Raw genomic sequence first — 22,405 nt, 5'->3', positions numbered from 1 at the left:
CAGGTGAACACACTAATTAGAACAACTGCGCCAATCAGGGGCGCAGTGGCCCTTTAAATCGCAGAGACCCGGCGCGCGCGCGCCCTAGGGAGCGGGGCCGCGCACGCCGGGACAGGACTGACGGAGAGCGAGTCAGGTACGGGAGCCGGGGTGCGCATCGCGAGCGGGCGCCACCCGCATCGCGAATCGCATCCCGGCTGGAGGCGGTATCGCAGCGCACCCGGTCAGTGGATCTGACCGGGGCGCTGCAGTAGCGAGGATGTTGCGAGCGCTCCGGGGAGGAGCGGGGACCCGGAGCGCTCGGTGTAACAATAAAATATACTTAAAGGGGTACTCCGGGGGAAAACTATTTTTTTTTTCTCTTTTCAAATCAACTGTTGCCAGAAAGTTAAACAGATTTATAAATTATTTATATTAAAACATCCTTAATCCTTCCAGTACTTATTAGCTGCTGTATACTATAGAGGACGTTGTATTTCAGTCGGACCACATTGCTCTCTGCTGACACCTCTATCCATATCAGGAACTGTCTAGTGCAGGAAAGGTTTGCTATAAGGATTTGCTTGTACAGTTCCTGACATGAACAGAGATGTCAGCAGAGAGCACTGTGGTCAGACAGAAAAGAACAACTCAACTTCCTGTGGATCATACAGCAGCTGATAAGTACTGGAAGGATTAAGATTGTTTAATAGAAGTAATTTACAAATCTGTTTTTCTTTCTGGCACCAGTGGATTTGGTTTTCCACTGGAGTACCCCTTTAATGAATCCCTATAGCCAGATAATTGTGAACCATTTGGTGAATTGGAGAAACATGCATTGCACACATGGACAAACAAACTCTGTAAGACAAAATTCTCAAGATTTGTAGGACCTGCATGTTTTGTCTATATACAGGACAGGTGCAAGAGCCTAATATTCAAAGACTAACTTGTGTGTATAAGAGCTGTACTGTAACAGTAAAGCTCTTATACACACAAGTTAGTCTTTGAATATTAGGCTCTTGCACCTGTCATATGATGCTGTACATTTCTACCATATCAATAAGGAAACATATGCAGAGCTATCAAGCGTCCTGACTGCACAATACGCCCAGTGTCATCTTCAGTATGACATAAACAGCTGCATATGGATGAATTAGTATAGGGCCCCTGTAGGTATGGATGCCTGTTCTGCACATGAGAAGAGTTAGAAGTAAGATGTCTGTCTTCCTTCAGTAGGAAATAACTGGGTTAAGTCACTTTCATTGAACACTGATGCTTCTCCTTCTAATCACAACCCAAAATGTTCAATTTCTTGAGACTCGGAGTTGTAAAGGGACAGGTAATAAGCATGTGTGAGATCTACTTGATAGACTGCAGCGCCTTCTTCCAATGATAGTGATATGTCAAGCTGCCACTCAGATGTCCCCGCAGAAGACAGGATGACTTTTAAAATGACAGCATTTCTAACACTCATTATAGTCAGACATAACCCTGGATGCACTGAAGTTGAAAAGACTATAATGATGAAGTGAGGGCCATTTATCACTGGAATGGTGCACATTGACCTCCGCTGTGATATTTAGGGCTCGCCTCAGTTCCAGAACTCAAGAATGGAAGCATGATTTCTTCAGATTGCTGTTATTTTTATGCTGTCAGTTCAAAGGAAGATGATGGCAGAGACCTGTCCCCACTTCTCCCTATATAAAATAACCATAGAGGAGCGTATAAGTTCTCCAAACAATGTTAAGAGCAACCACCTACCGTATAAATGAAGGATGAAAGCACTGAACCCCTTCCTGTTGCTGATAGGAATTTTACATAACACAGGCTTATACTCAGGGCCGGATTAAGAGCATCATGGGCCTGGTGCTGAGGATTTTGATGGGCCTAAAAGTGTCCGTGACCCATCAGCTACATTGCGCCCATTTGTGGTTCACAGTGCAATTTAATTTACTAACATTATGTGCGACACAGCACGATACATACAGTGTGAGATAGGTAGGTAGCCAGGTAAGTAGGTATTCCAAAGAAGAAAGCAGCACTCCTGGAGCTGTGTATGGGTGCCCACTAGCTAGGGTCCTGGCTCAGGATCCTCCACAAATATTCCAAAGAAGATGCAGTGGCACTCAAATGGTGAAAAAAAGGTGAATTATTTATTCATCTTGAATGTGCAAAAAGGCGACGTTTCGGCTGACTCATTATGGCTTGATAATGGCTGAGTGAGTCAGCCCAAACGTCGCCTTTTTGCACATTCAAGATGAATAAATAATTAACTTTTTTTTTTCACCATTTGAGTGCCACTGCATCTTCTTTGGAATACAGGTAAGTAGGTAGCCAGGTAGGTTGTTAGCTAGGTAGGTAGGTAGCCAGTTAGATATGTAGCTAGCAATAAAATACACAAACCAAAATGTCCCCATGATCCTTTGGATAGGGGATAAGATGTGTAAGCACCGGAGTACCCCTTTAAACTCACTTTGGGCAAGTAACAGGTGTGGGCAATATAAAAATCACACCAGAAAGCAGATAAAAAGGAGAGAAGTTCACTTAGTCTTTGCATTGTGTCTATGTGTGCCACACTAAGCATGGACAATGGAAAGAGGAGACAAGAACTGTCTGAGAACTTGAGAACCAAAATTGTGGAAAAATATCAACAATCTCAAGGTTACAACAAGTCCAACTCCAGAGATCTAGATTTGCCTTTGTCCACAGTGCGCATCATTATCAAGAAGTTTGCAACCCATGGCACTGTAGGTAATCTCCAAGTGCGTGAACGGAAGAAAAAAATTGATGAATGGTGTCAACGCAGGATAGTCCAAATGGTGGATAAGCAGCCCCAAACAAGTTCCAAAGATATTCAAGCTGTCCTGCAGGCTTAGGGAGCATCAGAGTCAGCGCAAACTATCCGTTGACATTTAAATGAAATGAAGATCTATGGCAGGAGACCCAGGAGGACCCCACTGCTGACACAGAGACATAAAAAAAAGCAAGACTACATTTTGCCAAAATGAACTTTAGTAAGCCAAAATCCTTCTGGGAAAACGTCTTGTGGACAGATGAGAACAAGATAGAGCTTTTTGGTAAAGCACATCATTCTAGTGTTTACCGAAAATGGAATGAGGCCTGCAAAGAAAAGAACACAGTACCTACAGAGAACTATGGTGGAGGTTCAATGATGTTTTAGTTTTTTTTTTACTGCCTCTGGCACTGGGTGCCTTGAATGAGTGCAAGGCATCATGAAAGCTGAGAATTTCCAATGGATTTTGGGTCGCACTGTACAGCCCAGTGTCAGAAAGCTGGGCTGGCATCCAAGATCTTGGGTCTTCCAGTAGAACAATGACCCTAAACATATGTCAAAAAGCACCCAGAAATGGATGGCAACAAAGCGCTGGAGAGTTCTGAAATGATCAGCAATGAGTACAGAGCTAAATCCCATTGAACACCTGTGGAGAGATCTTAAAATTGCTGTTGGGAAAAGGCGCCCTTCCAATAAGAGAGACCTGGAGTAGTTTGCAAAGGAAGAGTGGTCCAACATTCCGGCTGAGAGGTGTAAGAAGCTTATTGATGGTTATTGATGGTTATAGGAATTTTTTCCAATGGGTGTGCAACCAAATATTAGATAAGAAACAATCCAAACAAAGCAGTATAGAAAGTGCAGGCACTGCTGGTCTACCAGGAACAGTCAATCTCCGGCATTCAGGCACATAGTACGGCGGCTACATTCCGCTGCGAGTTAAGGACGCCAGTACGCACTAATTGGTGACAGCTGTTTCTTTCCTTGCGGAACTTCGAGAGACCATTTCCTATGACCTGTGCTCCATATCTTAAGTACACTCCCTCTTCGGCGGCAGCAGGGCTCTAGACCCCAGGACTGGCAGGGGCAGTGAAGCGGGCAGCGACAGCCTCTCTCCCGCTGCCTTTCCTGGGGGTGTATTGGGGTATACACATGCACACACATGCACCCTCATTTTACCATGGATATTTGGGTAAAAAACTTTTTTTACCCAAATATCCTTGGTAAAATGAGGGTGCGTGTTATAGGCCGGTGCGTGGTATAACCCGATAAATACGGTAAGTATAGAAAATCTATTTATAAAAGACCATATACAAAATGTCATAGAGAGACTCCCATATCAATTCTATCATTTAACCCTGCCTTCTCTTGCATTCATGTTCTTGTTTCTATTTCTCTTAACTTTTTTTTACAATGTCCTGGCCTTCTTCTGCATGTATTTTTTGTATTGTGCATAAACAATAGTTTATCTGTACATCCTTTGTGTTCGGTATTTACATGCTCTATTAGTCTGGGTGAACACTTTTACGTAAGCAGGTAGAAAAAGGAGTACTTTCAGAAAAAAGCGAAAGAGAAATTATTACCATTACACCCAAAAAATGCTAAATGATACTTTGTACCAAAAATCCACAGAACTCTCATCTCTCCTCCTGGGCAACTTATTGTGGCAGGGGTAGGTTCATTAACCGAGCCCCTATCACAATATATTGATTGGCTATTACGTCCCCTACTAGACAGAGTACCTGCTCTAGTAAAAGACACTAACAAAATATTGGCCGCACTGGAAGAAATTCTGGTTACTGAGGGCTTATTACTCACATCAATAGACGTGGAGTCTTTATACACACGTGTTCCCCAGGATGTTGCAATTTACTGTATTAAACAAATTTTAAGGAGAACAGATAAAAGTTAGAGTTTTGTGGATTGTATTTGTGAAGCTTTAAGCTTTATATTGAAAAACAATGTTTTCCAATTTGATGAACAATGGTTTTCTCACAATGGCGGCACAGCGATTGGTACACCCCTCGCATGTACACTGGCTAATTAATTTTTGGCATGCTTCGAGGAAAAATACGTCTTCTCATCCGGGAATCTACACCTAAAGCATGTGAGGTGTTATTTCCGCTTCGTGGATGACATCTACATGCTGTGGAGTGGATCCCCGGAGGAGTTTAATTAGTTCGTATCTATGTTAAATGTAAATGAAATGAACAAAAAATTGACATCAAGATGGAATGCAGAGGAAATATAGTTCCTGGATGTACAGGTTAAATTACAGAATGGTCATCTCCATACACAAGGTTATCGAAAGCCAACTGCCACAAATACAATTCTTTACTACTCAAGCTACCACCCCATTCACACTAGGACAACTGTACCCTATGGGCAGCTGTTGCGGTTAAATGCATCAATAGCTCAGCACATTCCTTTGATTTACAGGCAAAAGTCCTTATGGAATGCCTGTCATTGAGAGGCTACCCAAAAGATGTACTTGAAAAAGCCCTAACAAGAGAACAAAAAACAGATCAAAAAACCTTACTGAAAAAAACTCACAAAAAACATACTAGATTCAAGCAAAACAATGAAACTACATCTGGTAATTTTTCTCTACCCCAGACGTTTTATTCCCTATCCAAAGGAGTAATGCACAGCTGTCACACCCCCTTCCATAGACATGAATGGAGTGGGTGTGGCAGCTGTGGTTGCCAGGGGAGGGGGGGGGGGGGCTTTGGGTAGGGGATAAGATATTTAGGGGTGGAGTACCACTTAAATGTAATTTTCCATGACCAATAAATCAGTATACAAGGAGGAATACTATTGCCATACATATTACCATCATACTGTTACTGACCAATTCCTGTATACTGACCAATACTACCAATAATACCAATATACAAGGAGGAAAATTATCACCATACATATTACCATCATACTGTTACTGACCAAATTCTGTATACTGAGAACAATATTACCAATAATATCAGTATACAAGGAGGAAATATCACCATACATATTACCCCCATACTGTTACTGACCAAATCATGTATACTGAGAGCAATATTTTCAATAATACCAGTATACAAAGAGGAATATTATCACCATACATATTACCCTCATACTGTTACTGAACTAATCCTGAATACTGAGACCAATATTACCAGTATACGAGGAGAAATATATTATCATCATATATAATAAGATCATACTTTTACTGACCAAATCCTGTATACTGACACCAATATTACCACTAATACCAGTATACAAGGGGGAATATTATCACAATACATATTACCATTGTACTGTTACATGGTACAAATTATATAGTCACACAAAGCCTGGATAATAGCACCATACTGGGTAAAAACCATTATAAACAGACAAACAATACCAATAATAAATAGTATACAAATAATACAAGGTCCAGATAATACTGATGCATCAGGAACACAGTATACATCACGCAGTGACTGACTAATGCACCGTACTGAAGCAGGACATAGGGTTGAGTCATCCGTGGATCCGTAGCATAAAATACGCTACGGATCCATTACTAGTGATGAGCAGCAGGGGCCATATTCAAATTTGCAATATTTTGCGAATATATGGATGAATATTCGTCCTATGTTTGCGAACTTTACATATTCGCTATGTTTGTTCTTTTTTTTTCATGTGAAAATTCCTAATGAAATTCGCATAGTGCGCATGTGCACTAATATCTCACCTAAAAGAAGAGGGATCAGTGTCCAGTCTGGAAGTGCCGATATTCGCATAAAAATTTGCACAAAAATAAACCGAATATTTGTCATAAGGAATATATATCACTATATTCTAAATATTCGTGAAATTGCGAAGTGACGATATTTGCATTTAGAATATTCGTGCTCAACACTATCCGTTACGTGTGACCCTACCCTAAGGGTATGTTCACACATACACGATCTGCTGCATATTTTTGCAGTATATTATGTGCAGCTGATTTTGCTACCCATTAACTTGAATGAGTAGCAAAATCAGCTGCACAAAATAGGAGTCAGATCCTGCTTCATGCTTGCATATTTTCTAATGCAGACTTGCTGTAGCAGATTTTGCCACCCATTAAAATCAACAGGTAGCAAAAATATGCACATGTGAACGCACCCTACGGGTGGTATTAGGTAGGTAGTTTGTTCTCCCCCTCCCAAGTGGGTAAATATGACGGTAGGTAGGTTGTTAGCCAGGTAGGTAGGAAGCTAGTTAGGTAGCTTCTTTGCTAGGTAGGGTGCCAGGTAGGTAGGTAGATAGCTAGCTAGGTAGTTATCCAAGCAGGAAATCAGCCCAGTCAAGGTACAAGTGAAGTGAGTGCCAGCAGAGAATGCAGTCAAGGTCAAGATCTGGTATTTAGCCATATGCAAAAAGAAAAAAAAAAGGTTCCGCAGCACTCCAGAATCGATTCAAAGTGATTTATTTTCCCATGTAAAAAATGCAACGTTTCACTGGCCTCACGCCGGCTTTTTCAAGCATGCATGTTTGAAAAAGCCGACGTGAGGCCAGTGAAATGTTGTATCTTTTACATGGGAAAATAAATCACTTTGAATCGATTCTGGAGTGCTGCGGAACATTTTTTTTTTTGCATATAAGTAGGTAGTAGGTAGTTAGCTAGCTAAGTCGGAGCCAAAAACCAAAACCATAAATGACTTGCCCAGCCCATTTTATTTTTTAAATGTAGTACAAGTTATTGGTCAGCTACAAAGCCATAGTCTTTGTCAGGGTATGCTGGGTGTTGCAGTTAGTTACTGACTACAACTTCCAGCATGGCCTGATATAGCCTATGAGAAGAGGAAATCAGGATATCCTGGCAAGAAATCCGACTTGCAGCGCTTTCCCAATAATCAGTGTCCAGTAGGGGTGTATGGTGTATGTAAAAGTTGCTTTATTTCAGGTACAGTATATAGTCCTGCTTTATCCTGTATGCTTTACCTGAAATAACGCAACTTTTACATTCACCATACATCCCTACTGGACATTGATTATTGGAAAAGCGCTGCAAGTCGTATTTTCTCCTCATGACTTCTTGCCAGGATATCTTGATTTCCTCTACTCTTCTGCTCAGGCTCCTATATGGTACCAGGTCCAATGGCCAGCTGCTTCCACATACTGTATATGCCTAACAGCAGTAAACACCCTGCCAACGCAGCTTAGAAGGTAAGCACTCAAGAAATCTGTGTATTCTCATTTCCTTGATCCAGTGACCCAGCACTGTCAAGCGCCATACCGGTCTCCACCTCGTTTTTCTCTTTTATACATTTCTGATATAGCCTTTAGCATTGCAGCTGACCCAAACCATAACTACAACTCCCAGCATGTTGCATTATATTGTTGAATAGTAGAAGTTATTATGCCACATGCTGGAAGTTGTAGATTTGTTTTTAGACAGCTGCAGAGCCATAGGCTGTATCAGGGCATTCTGGAAGTTGTAATTTGTAAATAACTGCAACTACCAGCATGCCCTGACATGACTCTGCAGCTGACCTATACCAAAACTACAACTTAGCGCATGTTGCACTACTTAGTAATATAGTATAGGTTATAGTGCAACATGCTGGGAGATGTGGTTTTCGGTCAGCTGTTGAGCCATACACTGTTTTAGAACATGCTGTAAGTTACAGTAAGTTACTAACTACAACTCACAGAATGCTCTGATACAGCCTATGGCTCTGCAGTTCACCCTAAACAACAACTCCCAGCATGTTGAACTTTAACTTAACTAACCTTAACAAGGTGACCAGCGATTACAGATGACTTCCGACACATGTATCACAAACCACGCCTCCTTTGGTATAGACCACGCCTCTCTATGAAGTCACGCCCCCTGTACAAAACATTTTTTGGGGTGTGGGGGCTGTCTGGGCCTATTTTCAAGAAGAGGCCTGGAGCTGAAGCTCCAATAGCCCCTATGTTAATCTCGCCCTATTTATACTTCTTACCTACATGATATTGTATGTTATAATAAACCAGAACTGTCATATGTTGGACAAGGTAAAGATGAAATTTCAGCAACTTGAAGGAAACCTATATTAAATTAGAGGAAGTTCGACTCTCAGTACACCCACCAATGAGCTGATTGGAAATGCCCTTTTATTGTTTACCAGACACAACTTCATACATTTTGCATTGGCTTCTACTAGTACTGCAGCTCAATGTAGCCCAGTCCCATTAAAGGTTTTGTCAGACGCCACACAGTTGTGGTGTATGGCCTGTGCTAGGATAAAAAATGTTATGAAATTATTGTCTCCTGCCCTGATTCCCCTCCTGATAGTGCTTGGTCCCAGCTGAACAGCATTTTCAACTTTTCTGCCAACACAACACAATCAGGGACCTTAAGGATGGATGTGGTGGCGCAGGGGCATAGATAGAAATCACAGGACCCCGATGTCAAAAGTTGTCCTGGGCCCCTCAACAACCCGCTTCCCCAATCCCTGACGAATCCCTTACCTGGCCTCGACCACACAAAGATAATAACGACTTACAGGCAGGGCCGGACTGGGCCAAAAATAGGCTTGGCATTTTAAAATAAGCAGCCTATTTTTATGGTGGGGGTCCAACTGCTTAGACCCCCACCAATTGCCTTGGTTTAAGTGGCTCTCCAGCTGTTATAAAGCTACAACTCCCATTGTGTCTGGAGATCCTTAGGCATTATGGAAGTTGTTGTTTTGCAACAGCTGGAGAGCCACAGATTGGGTCAGACAGAAAACACAGTGATATCAGTGACCTAAGCGACATCTTCTCTTGTCTTTTCTTTCTCATCTTGTCCGGGCACCAGGTCTTCTTCCAGCTCCATCTTCTCTGCAGAGTCTGACGCCCGGACATCATATATTCCTCAGCTTGTCAGCAGATCCTCATTCTATATTGTGACGAACCGTCTTGGGGATTAGCTCTCGGATCGTCCTGGTCACTTGCCACAGGACACGTTCCTCACAATAACTCAGAAGACCACAGTTCCTCATACAAGTCTGGCTCCTTGCCAGCTTTATTTGCACAGGTTGCAGGTAAAAACAAAACTTAAACAGTAACAAAATAAAGTCCTAGACCGTCTGGTTGCTGACTATAACTCACAGCATGCCCTGTCTTTCAACTGCTGAGCTTCCCTCATCCAGTTAAAAACCTGTGCCACCTGCAACCTGTTTTACTACCAGTTCACACCTGAACTTGGACCACTCGCAGCACCTTCTGCGTGTTACCTAAACAGGGCCCATGTGTCTCCCCCTCTAACAGCCAGCATACAGATCCCAGATCAGCACAGATCAGACTGAGTCATCATCTCATATACACCTCCCTTCCCTGCTGCCTCATTACAGAAGCAGGTTAGAGATTCTCCAGGGTGAGCAAAGGATATACACCCTTTCCTTGCCACCTTATCACACTATATAAAGACATTAATCATTATATTCCTGCCAAATACTGTGTTTCCTGAATATAATACTGCCAGAAACTGTGCCCCCTGAATATAATACTGCCAACCACTGTAACCCCTGAGTAAAATATTGCTACCCACTGTACCCTCTAAATATATTATTGCCACACACTGTACCCACTGAACATAATACTGCCACAGACTGTACCCTCTAAATATATTATTGCCATACACTGTACCCCCTGAATGAATTTCTGCAAAACACTGTAACCCCTGAGTAAAATACTGCCACAAGCTGTATCCTCAGAATATAACCCTGCCATAAACTGTACCCTCCAAACATAACCCTGCCACACACTTTTCCCATAATAATAATACTGTCACACAGTGTTTCTTCTTAGTCCAGCTGAATCCCACTCCTGCACTGTCCTCCAGTCCCATCTATCCTCCTCCAGACTTCTCTGTCCTTCTCCAGGCTTCTCTGCCCCCCCCCCCCCCCCGGATACCTAAGTCTTTACCCAAGGCGCTATATAAATAAATTAAATAAAAAATAAAATAAATAATAAGTCATTACCTCATACACCACCACCCACAACCCCCCGGGCACCCCATCCTCAGTCTCCTGCTCATCACCTCATACACTGGCATCCAGCTCCCCCCCTGTACCCCATTCTCTGTCTCCCCATCATCTCATATACCACCACCCAGCCCCCCCATACCCCATCCTCAGTCTCTTCATCACCTCATACACCGCCACCCAGTCCAAACCCCCTACCCCGTACCCCATCCTCAGTCTCCTCATCACCTCATACACCACACCACCCAGACCCCCTGTACCCCATTCTCAGTCTCCTCATCACCTCATACACCACCACCAAGTCCAACCCCCACACCCCATCCTCAGTCTCCTAACAATTCAATCCCCCTGCACCCCATTCTCAGTCTCCTCAACACCTCATACACCACCACCAAGTCCAACCCCCCCTGCACCCCACCCTCAGTCTCCTCATCATTCAATCCCCCCCTGCACCCCATTCTCAGTCTCCTCATTGTTAGGTACCACCACCACTGTGGTCTCCTCATCAATCCATCACATTCCCCCCCTCGGCTCATCAATGAATAAACCCCCCCCCATCCTCTATCTCCTCATAAATCACCCCCTCCCCCAATCTGCAACCCATCCTCAGTCGCCTCATCAATGAATAACCCCCCACCCCCTATCCTTGGTCTCCTTATCAATGAATAACCCCCCCCCCACACACACACCATCCTCGGTCTCCTCATCAAGCAATGTAAACCCCCCCCCCCTCATGAATCTATCACCCCCAGCACCCCCGATGCGGCAGCCCATCCCCTGTCTCCTCACCTTCCTGGAGATCACTGCTGCGATGTGGGGCGGGTGGCTGCACCTGCCACTGCCTTTGCCTGGTATTGATATCACAGGGTCAGAGGCAGGGACGTGTTAGGGGCTTGGAGCAGACGTGCATGCATACCTGCGCGGGGCAAGTCTACTCCCACCATCCCTTGGCCTCCCATCATGCCCTGTCCCTGTGCTGATTTTTAAAGCAATATTGTAGTCCTAGAAAATTCCTAGAAAACAATTCAATTCTTTCTGTGGAGGCCAGAATCAGGATTTATGTGGCAAATGTTTCTGCCACAGAAAATCTGTCATGTACCCGGTGCTGTGTGAACATATTCCTATTAGAAAACCTCCAAAAAGACCACCTATAGACCTGATATCCTGTGTCAGATTTCCAGTTCCACCATATATTATGCATATTGGCCATATTCTTAGAGAAGATGACCCACTTAGAAAACAACATTTTAATGCAAATTTTAGGGTCGTCTTAAAGAGGGTTTTGCTTTATATTGCTCCAGCATGTACATGGAACAGTTTCTATTACAAGATTATACAGGGTGATGGCTATTTATGCCATTCTCTAATATATTAGTGTGGGATTCTCAATAGTGATCATACAAGAGAGAGATAAGAAAGAAAATCTGGTCACTTTCATTAGATAACATAGTGTGAATTTGCTGGCATCACACTGCAGACAGGACACAGAAAGCACTTTGATGTATAAGCTCTCCTGGCATTTGCTTTGTTACAAAGACCTCTTCTGGAGGCTGGGGGTGGTAGTCTGATTTGCTGGGATGAGGATCAGACAACACTATTGGGATTCTGCTAAGCCTGGCAGTAGTAAATGCTCTTCTTGGCTAGGTTTCTGATGGGAAGACAGCTTGTCTAAAACTAGCCAAAAATTACAACATAATAATACTGATAACGCAAAAGATCCTTTAGAAAATGATTCACAGGTATGAAGCTACATCGTGTTACAAAATTCCAGTAAAACCTGTAAAAACACAGAGTGAAAATCTTAAGAGTACCTGTCTTTAACAAAAACTTTTAATATGTTGTAGATAATACTATTACATGTATAGTTGTAATATACAATGATTAAAAAATGTAAATTTGTAATATACAATGTGTAAAATGCGTGTTGGGGGAAATAATGCTGTCCCTGCAGCTATTGTCTGTGTGTTTCTATGAGGAACCCAATTACAGCATGTGTGGGTGCACAAACAGGGCTCCGTGCAGGTTCCTGGCTTGTCAATCATCCTGATGTGTGAGTCGGGAGCATGTAACAGAGCCTCTCTGCACAGAGCCCTGCTTTTCCTCACTGCACAGAGCCCTGCTTGTCCTCACTGTACAGAGCCCTGCTTGTCCTCAGTGTACAGAGCCCTGCTTGTCCTCAGTGCACAGAGCCCTGCTTGTCCTCAGTGTACAGAGCCCTGCTTGTCCTCAGTGCACAGATCCCTGCTTGTCCTCGGTGCACAGATCCCTGCTTGTCCTCGGTGTAAAGAGCCCGGCTTGTCCTCAGTCTACAGAGCCCTGCTTGCCCTCACCGAACAGAGCCATGCTTGTCCTCAGTGCACAGAGCCGTGATTGTCCTCAGTGCACAGAGTCCTGCTTGTCCTCAGTGCACAGAGCCCTGCTTGTCCTCAGTGTACAGAGCCCTGCTTGTCCCCAGTGTATAGAGCCCTGCTTGTCCTCAGTGTACAGATCCCTGCTTGTCCTCAGTGTACAGAGCCCTGCTTGTCCTCAGTGTATAGAGCCCTGCTTTTCCTCAGTATACAGATCCCTGCTTGTCCTCGGTGTACAGAGCCCTGCTTGTCCTCGGAGTTCAGAGCCCTGCTTGTCCTCAGTGCATAGAGCCCTACTTGTCCTCACTGCACAGAACCCTGCTTGTCCTCAGTTTACAGAGCCCTGCTTGTCCTCACTGCACAGAGCCATGCTTGTCCTAAGTTTATAGAGCCTGGCTTGTCCTTAGTGCACAGAACCCTGCTTGCCCTCAGTGTACAGATCCCTGCTTGTCCTCGGTGTACAGAGCCCTACTTGTCCTCACTGCACAGAGCCCTGCTTGTCCTCAGTGTACAGAGACCTGCTTATCCTCAGTGCACAGATCCCTGCTTGTCCTCGGTGTACAGAGCCCGGCTTGTCCTCAGTGCACAGAACCCTACTTGTCCTCACTGCACAGAACCCTGCTTGTCCTCAGTGTACAGAGCCCTGCTTGTCCTCACTGCACAGAGCCCTGCTTGTCCTCAGTGCACAGAGCCATGCTTGTCCTCAGTGTATAGTTCCCCCATATTAGGTGCAGTACAGTTCCCCCACATTAGGTGCCACCTAATGTGGGGGAACTGTACAGCAGCTAATGTGGGGGAACTGTACTGCACCAAATGTGGGGGAACTGTACTTCACCTAATGTGGGGGAACTATACTGCACCAGTATAGTTCCCTCACATTAGGTGCAGTACAGTTCCCCCACATTAGGTGCAGTATAGTTCCCCCACATTAGGTTGGCAGTATAGACTCAAAGGAAAAATTAGACTTGTGTATCGGTGCACATAAAAGGAACACCCATATGGGAATACACTTACTTAGTACAGTTGGTTTATTAGTTTCTGTATGAGATAGGAAAGTTCTGATAAATATGGTGATATTAGTTATGTTCACTAGGCAAAAAAAATAAAATGAAGAAAAATTCTATTAAGTGAACAATCCAGTTACTGTGTCCGTTTCACAGAATTGTATCGACTTTGTATCACTATATATTATTGCAGAGAAACTTACTTAGGTGTCTTGTTAGAGTTTATCTATGGTGAAGGTTGATGCCCTCTCCTTACCGCACTAGACGGCGTTCACGGAGCAGTTCTATCTTTGTCACTGTATGTATTAAAATGAATCAATAACTGCGTAATTTTTATATTTTAAGTACAATGTGCTTAGATGCAAGCAAAGGGGCCTGACTGTATAGCACTATGTATTTATGCGAACTAGCAGTTGTTAATCCGGAATAGTCCCTACACTCCTGTTCGCATCTCCGGAAACCGTGTTTTCAGAATTACAGGTTTCTGATAAAGCATGTTCACCGTATGTAGTCTTTATAGTCACTCAATTAGTCCACCTATGTCCCAGGCTCCAATTCTGATATTTACACTTTCATATATGCAATACTTCAGGGCCTTTGCTGTAAAAAACGCATCCAAACTGCAGGTGCAAAAACGCATTGTGTGAACATGTTCCTAATCAAACGTTTCTGAAAAAAGGGGTTAAAAGAAAAGGGTAAGATTATCCTATATGTTGAGAATCTGGCAGATAACCGAACTACCATAGTAATACTTTTAGTTAAACACTTCACAGAGAGGTATCACAAAAAGGCAAAGAGTTCTAAATCAATGTTTAGGTTGGCAGTATAGTTCCCCCACATTAGGTGCCGTACAGTTCCCCCACATTAGGTGCAGTATAGTTCCCCCACATTAGGTGCAGTACAGTTCCCCCACATTAGGTGCAGTATAGTTCCCCCCCATTAGGTGCAGTACAGTTCCCCCACATTAGGTGCCACCTAATGTGGGGGAACTGTACAGCACCTAAGGTGGGGGAACTGTACTGCACCTAATGTGGGGGAACCATACTGCACCTAATGTGGCGGAACTAAACTGCACCTAATGTGGGGGAACTATACTTCACCTAATGTGTGGGAACTATACTGCACCTAATGTGGGAGAACTGTACTGCAACTAATGTGGGGGTACTATACTGCCAACCTAATGTGGGGGAACTGTACTGCACCTAATGTGGGGGAACTATACTGGTGCAGTATAGTTCCCCCACATTCGATGCAGTACAGTTCCCCCACATTAGGTGCAGTACAGTTCCCCCACATTAGGTGCAGTACAGTTCCCCCACATCAGGTGCAATACAGTTCCCCCATATTAGGTGCAGTATAGTTCCCCCACATTAGGTTGGCAGTATAGTTCCCCCACATTAGGTGCAGTATAGTTCCCCCACATTAGGTGCAGTATAGTTCCCCCACATTAGGTGTAGTATAATTCTCCACATTAGGTGCAGTATAGTTCCCCTACATTAGGTGCAGTACAGTTCCCCCACATTAGGTTGGCAGTACAGTTTCCCCACATTAGGTGCAGTACAGTTTCCCCACATAAGGTGCAGTACAATTCCCCCACGTTAGGTGCAGTACAGTTCCCCCACATTAGGTGCAGTACAGTTCCCCCACATTATGTGCAGTATAGTTCCCCCACATTAGGTGCAGTACAGTTCCCCCACATTAGGTGCACCTAATGTGGGGGAACTGTACTGCACCTAATGTGGAGAACTGTACTGCACCTAATGTGTCCTCCTCGTCAGTGATGTCCCTGCGTGCGCTACCTCCCTGCGGCCCCTGCGTTTTTAAAGTGAACGCGGGGGCCGCCGCAGAAAGGTAACCGAGAATGCCCAGAATGTGATGGGGGCCCCCTGCTGGCTGCTCAGTGGCGGCCGCGGACCCCCCCCCCCTCTGGCTTGATTAGGGTGTGCCCAGGCACACCTGGCACACCCCGTGCGCACGCCTATGATGTCTAACTTATTACATTAAGAAAATGACCAATGACCATTGATGACCCTCCAATGTGAGGAACTTGCCAAAAATTCCTTTATATCACAGCCTCCTGGAATCACACAATGTTCACTTTTTCATGCTTTGTTTAGAATCCTTCATTTGTTACATTTTTCAATGGATGCAATTGCTTATTTTTTTTTTATTCATTTATTTATTGCTTTATTAATTTGTTTGTTTTCTATTGTTTTGTGTAGTAAGTTATACTAAGTTGTATACCCATGTTGGCTGTAATGTAGAGTTTTGCAGACCACATAGTTGTAAAGTTGAAAACTGTCTCCCTCTAGTGTTCAATCTTCAGAATGAATTTCATACTAAAATCGTGTTACAGTCAAGCTGAAAATCACAGCCTTTAACATCATGAATTAAAGCCCCATTCCAAACTTGGTTATAGGCTTCATGGTCATACAGATACTGCTGATGATGCTGTCCTTTAAGTAATACTCTGGTAAAAAGTTTAACAAGTTTTTCTACTAATCACTTTTCCCAATCTCGCCTAAGGGATTATAACAAGATTATAATTTATCACATATAAGGGGTGGGGGTCAACTGTGTATACTCGACTGCCACTTTATTCACAAGTGGGACAAGGGACCATGGTTATCTTCAGGGGAAGGGAGGGGGAATTCTTGTTAACCTCTTACCAAGGGCCGCTGCTAGTAATCGGCATGGAGGGAGATTGATTGCTCTGTGCTGTCTATTTGACCAGTTTAAATGCCTTTGTCAAAATTTACATGAGGTTATGCATATCTAACCGCAATTCATGCCCCTGATTGGGGGTCACAGGCGATGTGGCCCATGTGATGATTTGGTTGTGAGTGCATGAGGGCATTCCCTGTTTGGGCACAGGATGACTTCCAGACAAATTAGATCCCCACATCACATGAGTGAGTGAATACACGGTTATCCCCTCCATATTAAAATACTGCACTTAGTTAAATTGGATGTGTTGTTATCATTAAATGTCTACTAAATGGCCAGAGCATATACCATCCAATGTGGAGCCCATGCAATGGAATCTTGGATTATAGGGGGTCCAAGCGACCCGATGCCCCCTGATCAGATACTTACGACTTATCCTGTGATAAGTTGTGGTCTTGGGATCACCTCTAACAACCACAGAATTAACTGAGGAAATACTTTTCTATCATGAGATAGTAAACAATAAAACACAATGTAATTTCAGTTTTCTGAGTGCTCTTTTTGCTTTATATTACAGTTATTCAGTTCAATGGTGTAAAACTTGTGGTTAATACTCCAGAGGACGCCCTCTTTGCCTACCGCGGTGGTAACATCACGCTGCCATGCACATACCACTATGAACCAGAAATACAATCTCCAAGAAGACTCCGCATCAAGTGGGCCAAGCTGCACAACGATAACACCAAGGAGAAGGATGTGCTGGTGGCTATCGGTTTAAGGCACCGTAGTTTTGGGGAATACAAAGGGCGAGTCCATTTGCATCAAAATAAGCCCAATGAGGTGTCTCTTGTTATCACTGATTTACGTCTGGAGGATTATGGGAAGTACAAGTGTGAAGTCATTGATGGACTTGAAGACGAAAGTGGAATTGTAGAATTGGAATTGCGAGGTGAGCAAAAAATATACATACATCAACACTGAACAATAGATGTTAGTAGGAACAACAGTAAGTCATGTTGTTTATGGGTCTATGGCTAAATAGGTTATCAATACAGATGTCTCTCTTACCCTGGACAACAGGTAAAATGTCCTTGAAAAATCTTGACATTATATGTATACATGACCAGGACAGCTTCTGAATGTACGGAGGAATGTGTTCATGCATTGACAGCAAAGAGATCTTCAAAATAATAAGGAATTTTATGCAAAATAGATTATAAAGTTATTTAAAAAACAGATTAAAGTGTTCCTGTTATTTGCAAAAACTTTTGACATGTGAAAAGTTTCAATTAGTTGGAGTCATGAGGTTCAGACCCCACAATCATTAGAACGAGTTGGGAGAAGCGTGCGGCTGTGCGCAGTACTTCAAGTTTCACTGAAACATCCTTTTTGCTGCAGGAGATAAGCGCTATAGACATACAATAGAACCAATCTACTGTAGGGATGTAATGTCTCTGTGACATGTCAAATATTTTTGCAAAGTACGGGAATACATTTAACCCCTTAAAGTCCACCCCAAATAAACCTGTACGCCCCTGAAAGACCAGGCCTGTTTTTTCAAATCGGGGATGTCTGTCTTTATTAGAGAATAACTCTGGTAAAGTTTTGCCAATCACGATAATTATGACATTGTTTTTTTGTCACAAGTTGTCCTTCATGTACATAGTAAAAGTAAGCCGATATCATTTGTAGTTTTTTTTTTACAATGCAAAAAATCATGAAATGTGAAAAAAAATTACGATTTTTTGCTATTTTAACACTAACAGGTTGCATATATGTATACATACTGACCAAATAGTTTATGAAACTTATACTTTCAGGTGTTTTTTGTTTTTAATTAACATTTTAAATTAGTTAGAAGCTTTACAATTGAACTTGAAATTTTGAAAATTTTGAAAATTTGAAAAGTACATAGTTTTTTCTGTGTGCTATGCAAGGTTTGCAGAAATTTTAAGGTAGTAGAACATAGGAACACCCCCCAAATTACCAAATTTTAAAAACTAGACCCCTCAAGGTATTCGTTAGGGGGTACAGTGAGTATTTTAACACCATCGTTTTTTGGCAGGAATTATTACAATGTCAGGGTTAAAAATTCGAAATTTGCCTTTTTTCACAAATGTATCATTTGGGGGGCATATTTTTTGTACATCACTTCTGATATTGCAAGAAATGCACCCTATATTTTATTGAGCTGCTCGGCCCGTGTTTGGAAATACCCCCGCTTAGGCCATATTTGGTTCCTTTGCCGCGTGGTAGGACCCCAAGGGAGAGGAGCCCCCTTTGGCTTTCAGGGCATCATTATATGAATAGTCCCCATTCATACTGCGTTTCTGCAGTACAGGTGTCCGTTGTCATGTCAAAAAAGGGATCCAATGTATACTGTAGCAGTCAGAAATGAATGGAGCTGCTACAGTATACGTCAGCATCACTCTTTTTGACATGATGCTGACGGATACCTCTAACACTGCGGAAAAGCAGTATGAATGGGACGCAGTGTAGGGTCACATAGAGCACATCCGCAGCATATTTCCCACCGCGGATGCCCCCCAGCAGTCACAAGGGCGAGGTCACTGCTGTGGCTGGGTAGCTCAGTGTGTCCGCTCATGACTGCTGGCAGGAAATCCGCCGCTATTAGTGGACACACAAAGCTACCCAGCCGCAGCAGGGAGCTCATTATTGTTACTGTTGGTGGGCATCCGCAGCATGTAATATGCTGCGGATATGTGCCGTGTGATCCTACACATTATACATTTTTATTTTTTACTATATTTATTTAATAAATGTGTTTTTATTATTTTTTTACACTTTTTTCACACTTTTTTTTTATTTATTTTTTTTACACTTTCTTTTTATACTTCTTGTTTTTATACACTTTTATTCATTTTATTTATTTTTTCACTTTTTTATGCTTTGGAATACTTAGTATTCCAAAGCATTGCAGATATATGCTGCTTGCTAGTTTTACACTAGCAGGCAGCATATGAGGATATGCCTCTGGCACGTCCTCACAGGCAATAACCAGGGCAGACCTGGGGGTCCTTGTAAAGACCTCCAGCTGCCCAGGTAAGCAGCAGCACCCCGCGATCATTGTGGGTTGATACAGGAGAGAGACAGAGGGAGCCCCCTCCCTCTGTCAAAACTCCTTACAGCTCGCGGTCGCTTCCGACCGCGGCTGTAAGGGTTAAACTGCCGGGACCGAAGTTGTCTTCGGTCCCAGCAGTGCGGCAGGTCCCCGCCCGCCGAGGATTACACACAACACCCCGCGATCACGCTGTGGGGTGCTGTAGGGGTGACGGAGGGAGCTCCCTCCCTCTGTCATAACACTTACAGCCAGCGGTCATTTCTGACCGCGGCTGTGAGGGTTAAACTGCCGGGACCGAAGTTTACTTCGGTCCCGGCAGTCCGGCAGGGTCCAGGCTGTGTGTTACAGCCAAGTCCTTGCCGCGATCTCGTGGGTGCACTGGGCAGCACCCACGAGAGCCATGGACGAGTATACACGTCCTGGTGCGGGAACGTGCATCCTGCCTGGACGTGTATACACGTCCATGGTCATCAAGGGGTTAAAACATACTTGTCATATCACAGAAAAAAATAATGCTTATACAGTGGTCCCTCAAGTGGCGAAATTAATTAGTTCCAGGACGACCATTGTATGTTGAAACCATTGTATGTTGAGACCATAACTCTATGGAAACCTGGTAATTGGTTCTGAAGCCCCCAAAATGTCATCCAAAAATAGGAAAAATAAGTAGATGTAGATAAAGCAAGTCCTTACATATAAAAGTAAGAAAGATCTGCTGGAAGCTATAAATCACTGTCTATGTAGAGGACAGGAGCTTCTTCAGGGTCCTGTACAGAACACACAATGTCCTAAAAAAAGAGCAGCTAACCCTGGCACAGGTAAATAGTAGTACAGAATATGTAGTTCCACTCTGTACTTTAGGGAGGCGCTAACAGACAGCCAGTCAGTGCATACGCTTCAGTAATACAGGTGTTTTACCAGTGAAATGCCCATTCTGATTGGTCAGGTCTTCCAGCCATTGACATATTTTGCAGAACTGGACTGTCCGTAGCATTGTCTGTTGAGTATGGTTTCAAGTTACATTGGTCCAGAAAAGACCATTGTATGCGGAAACTATTGTATGTTGAGGCCATTGTAAGTTGAGGGATCACTGTATATATTACTCACTAGACCATGCAGATGCTTTACATGTTTTTTTTTTATGAGTCTAGCCTCTGTATGTGGCTTACAAATCCCTCTGTGTTGCTAATCACTCATTCTGACATCCGCTGCTCAGAAAGGGGAGTATTCAAGGAAAGCACTGAGCCTGTCCTCACTCACCATGTATTCTTTTCCTTCCTGAGTATGTTGTGCTGTGCTGGGTCTCTTCATCCAATCACTGCAGGCTACTCTGTACCCCCCTCTTCCCTGTTTTCAGACTGGAATCTGACAGACAGGACAGGAGTGAGCACAGTGGAGTGCTAGTCCTGCCATCAATTCCTGGACTTTGTCCTAGCCTGTGCTTCAGCTGGAACAAAGATAATGCTAAAGCTAGAAAGGAACATGTTGTGGATGGTATGGGGACCCCTAGTGGTCTTTTTTTAAGCCATGATTTCTATTTAAAGCAGGTCACATGTTTTTTTCCCATAAAGTATGTTAGAAAGGTTAATGTTTCGCCAAGATGTTCAACATATAAAATGGTTTGGATGTAGATAAATTGGACCATTAGAAACCTATAATGGAATTAAAATGTCTTTTGATGGTTTCCCTTATCCTAAATTCAGATCTACAGTTTTCTTTGTGGATCTACCTCTAAAATTGCAACTGGACGAAATGCCAGCAATGAATCACCAAATAACCATATGTCGCCTGTGCTTCCATAGACAAGAGGGGGATGACTGTGATCTTGAGAGAAGCAAAGGGGCAGCCCTGTCACCGCCACCATGCTAGCGAATAAATCTTGGAAAAGTCGGATAGCACAAACCACAAGGACATCTGCTTGTTAGATGCAAAGGTTACTTTATTTAAGCCAATCAACAATGCGTTTTGAGGCAGCAGTACCTCTTCCTCAGGTAAAAGGCTTTTACCTGAGGAAGAGGCACTGCTGCCTCAAAATGCATTGTTGTGTAGCTGAAATAAAGTAAGCTTTGCATCTAACAAGCAGATGTCCTTGTGGTTTCCAATATTTGTTCGCTATCTACAAATCGGCTGGGGATGCCCTGGCGCCGACTCCGGGAAGCATCACTACTTTTCTATTCATGCGCATACAGCAGTTGTGTCTCACATAACTCCACCAGGTGAGCAAAGCTGTGCTTCTAACTGTTTTCTAGACGTGTTACAATCTCCTGCGCAAACGACATTACGCCATAGGAAGCTCTGCCTTTGTCTTTATTCCAGGATACAGTGCACCCCCACCATGCTGGCCGGCGGGCATGCTTCTAGATAACAGCCTGAACATACCAGGCACAGATAACAGAAATAATACATTTAGGAATTTAGAGAACCTTTTATGGATAGATCATTTCCGTATATATATATATATATATATATATATATATATATATATATATGCATATATATATATATATATATATATATATATATATATATCTTTTTTTAAATATTTATATATATATATATATATA

At 43.2% G+C, this 22,405-nt stretch overlaps 1 protein-coding gene across 1 annotated transcript in view; it reads left to right on the top strand.

Moving 5' to 3' along the window:
• HAPLN3 (hyaluronan and proteoglycan link protein 3) overlaps positions 1-22,405 on the top strand; it is a 62,854-nt gene that overhangs the window by 27,282 nt on the left and 13,167 nt on the right. The window contains exon 3 of the mRNA XM_056571916.1: positions 17,337-17,708. Within this exon, the coding sequence (XP_056427891.1) occupies positions 17,337-17,708 (372 nt within the window). The remainder of the gene's footprint in view (positions 1-17,336; positions 17,709-22,405) is intronic.

Source organism: Hyla sarda, chromosome 4, assembly GCF_029499605.1.
Source record: "Hyla sarda isolate aHylSar1 chromosome 4, aHylSar1.hap1, whole genome shotgun sequence".
Lineage (NCBI taxonomy): Eukaryota > Metazoa > Chordata > Amphibia > Anura > Hylidae > Hyla > Hyla sarda.
Note: the sequence above shows the minus strand (reverse complement) of the source record. Positions and strands in the feature narration are given on the sequence as shown.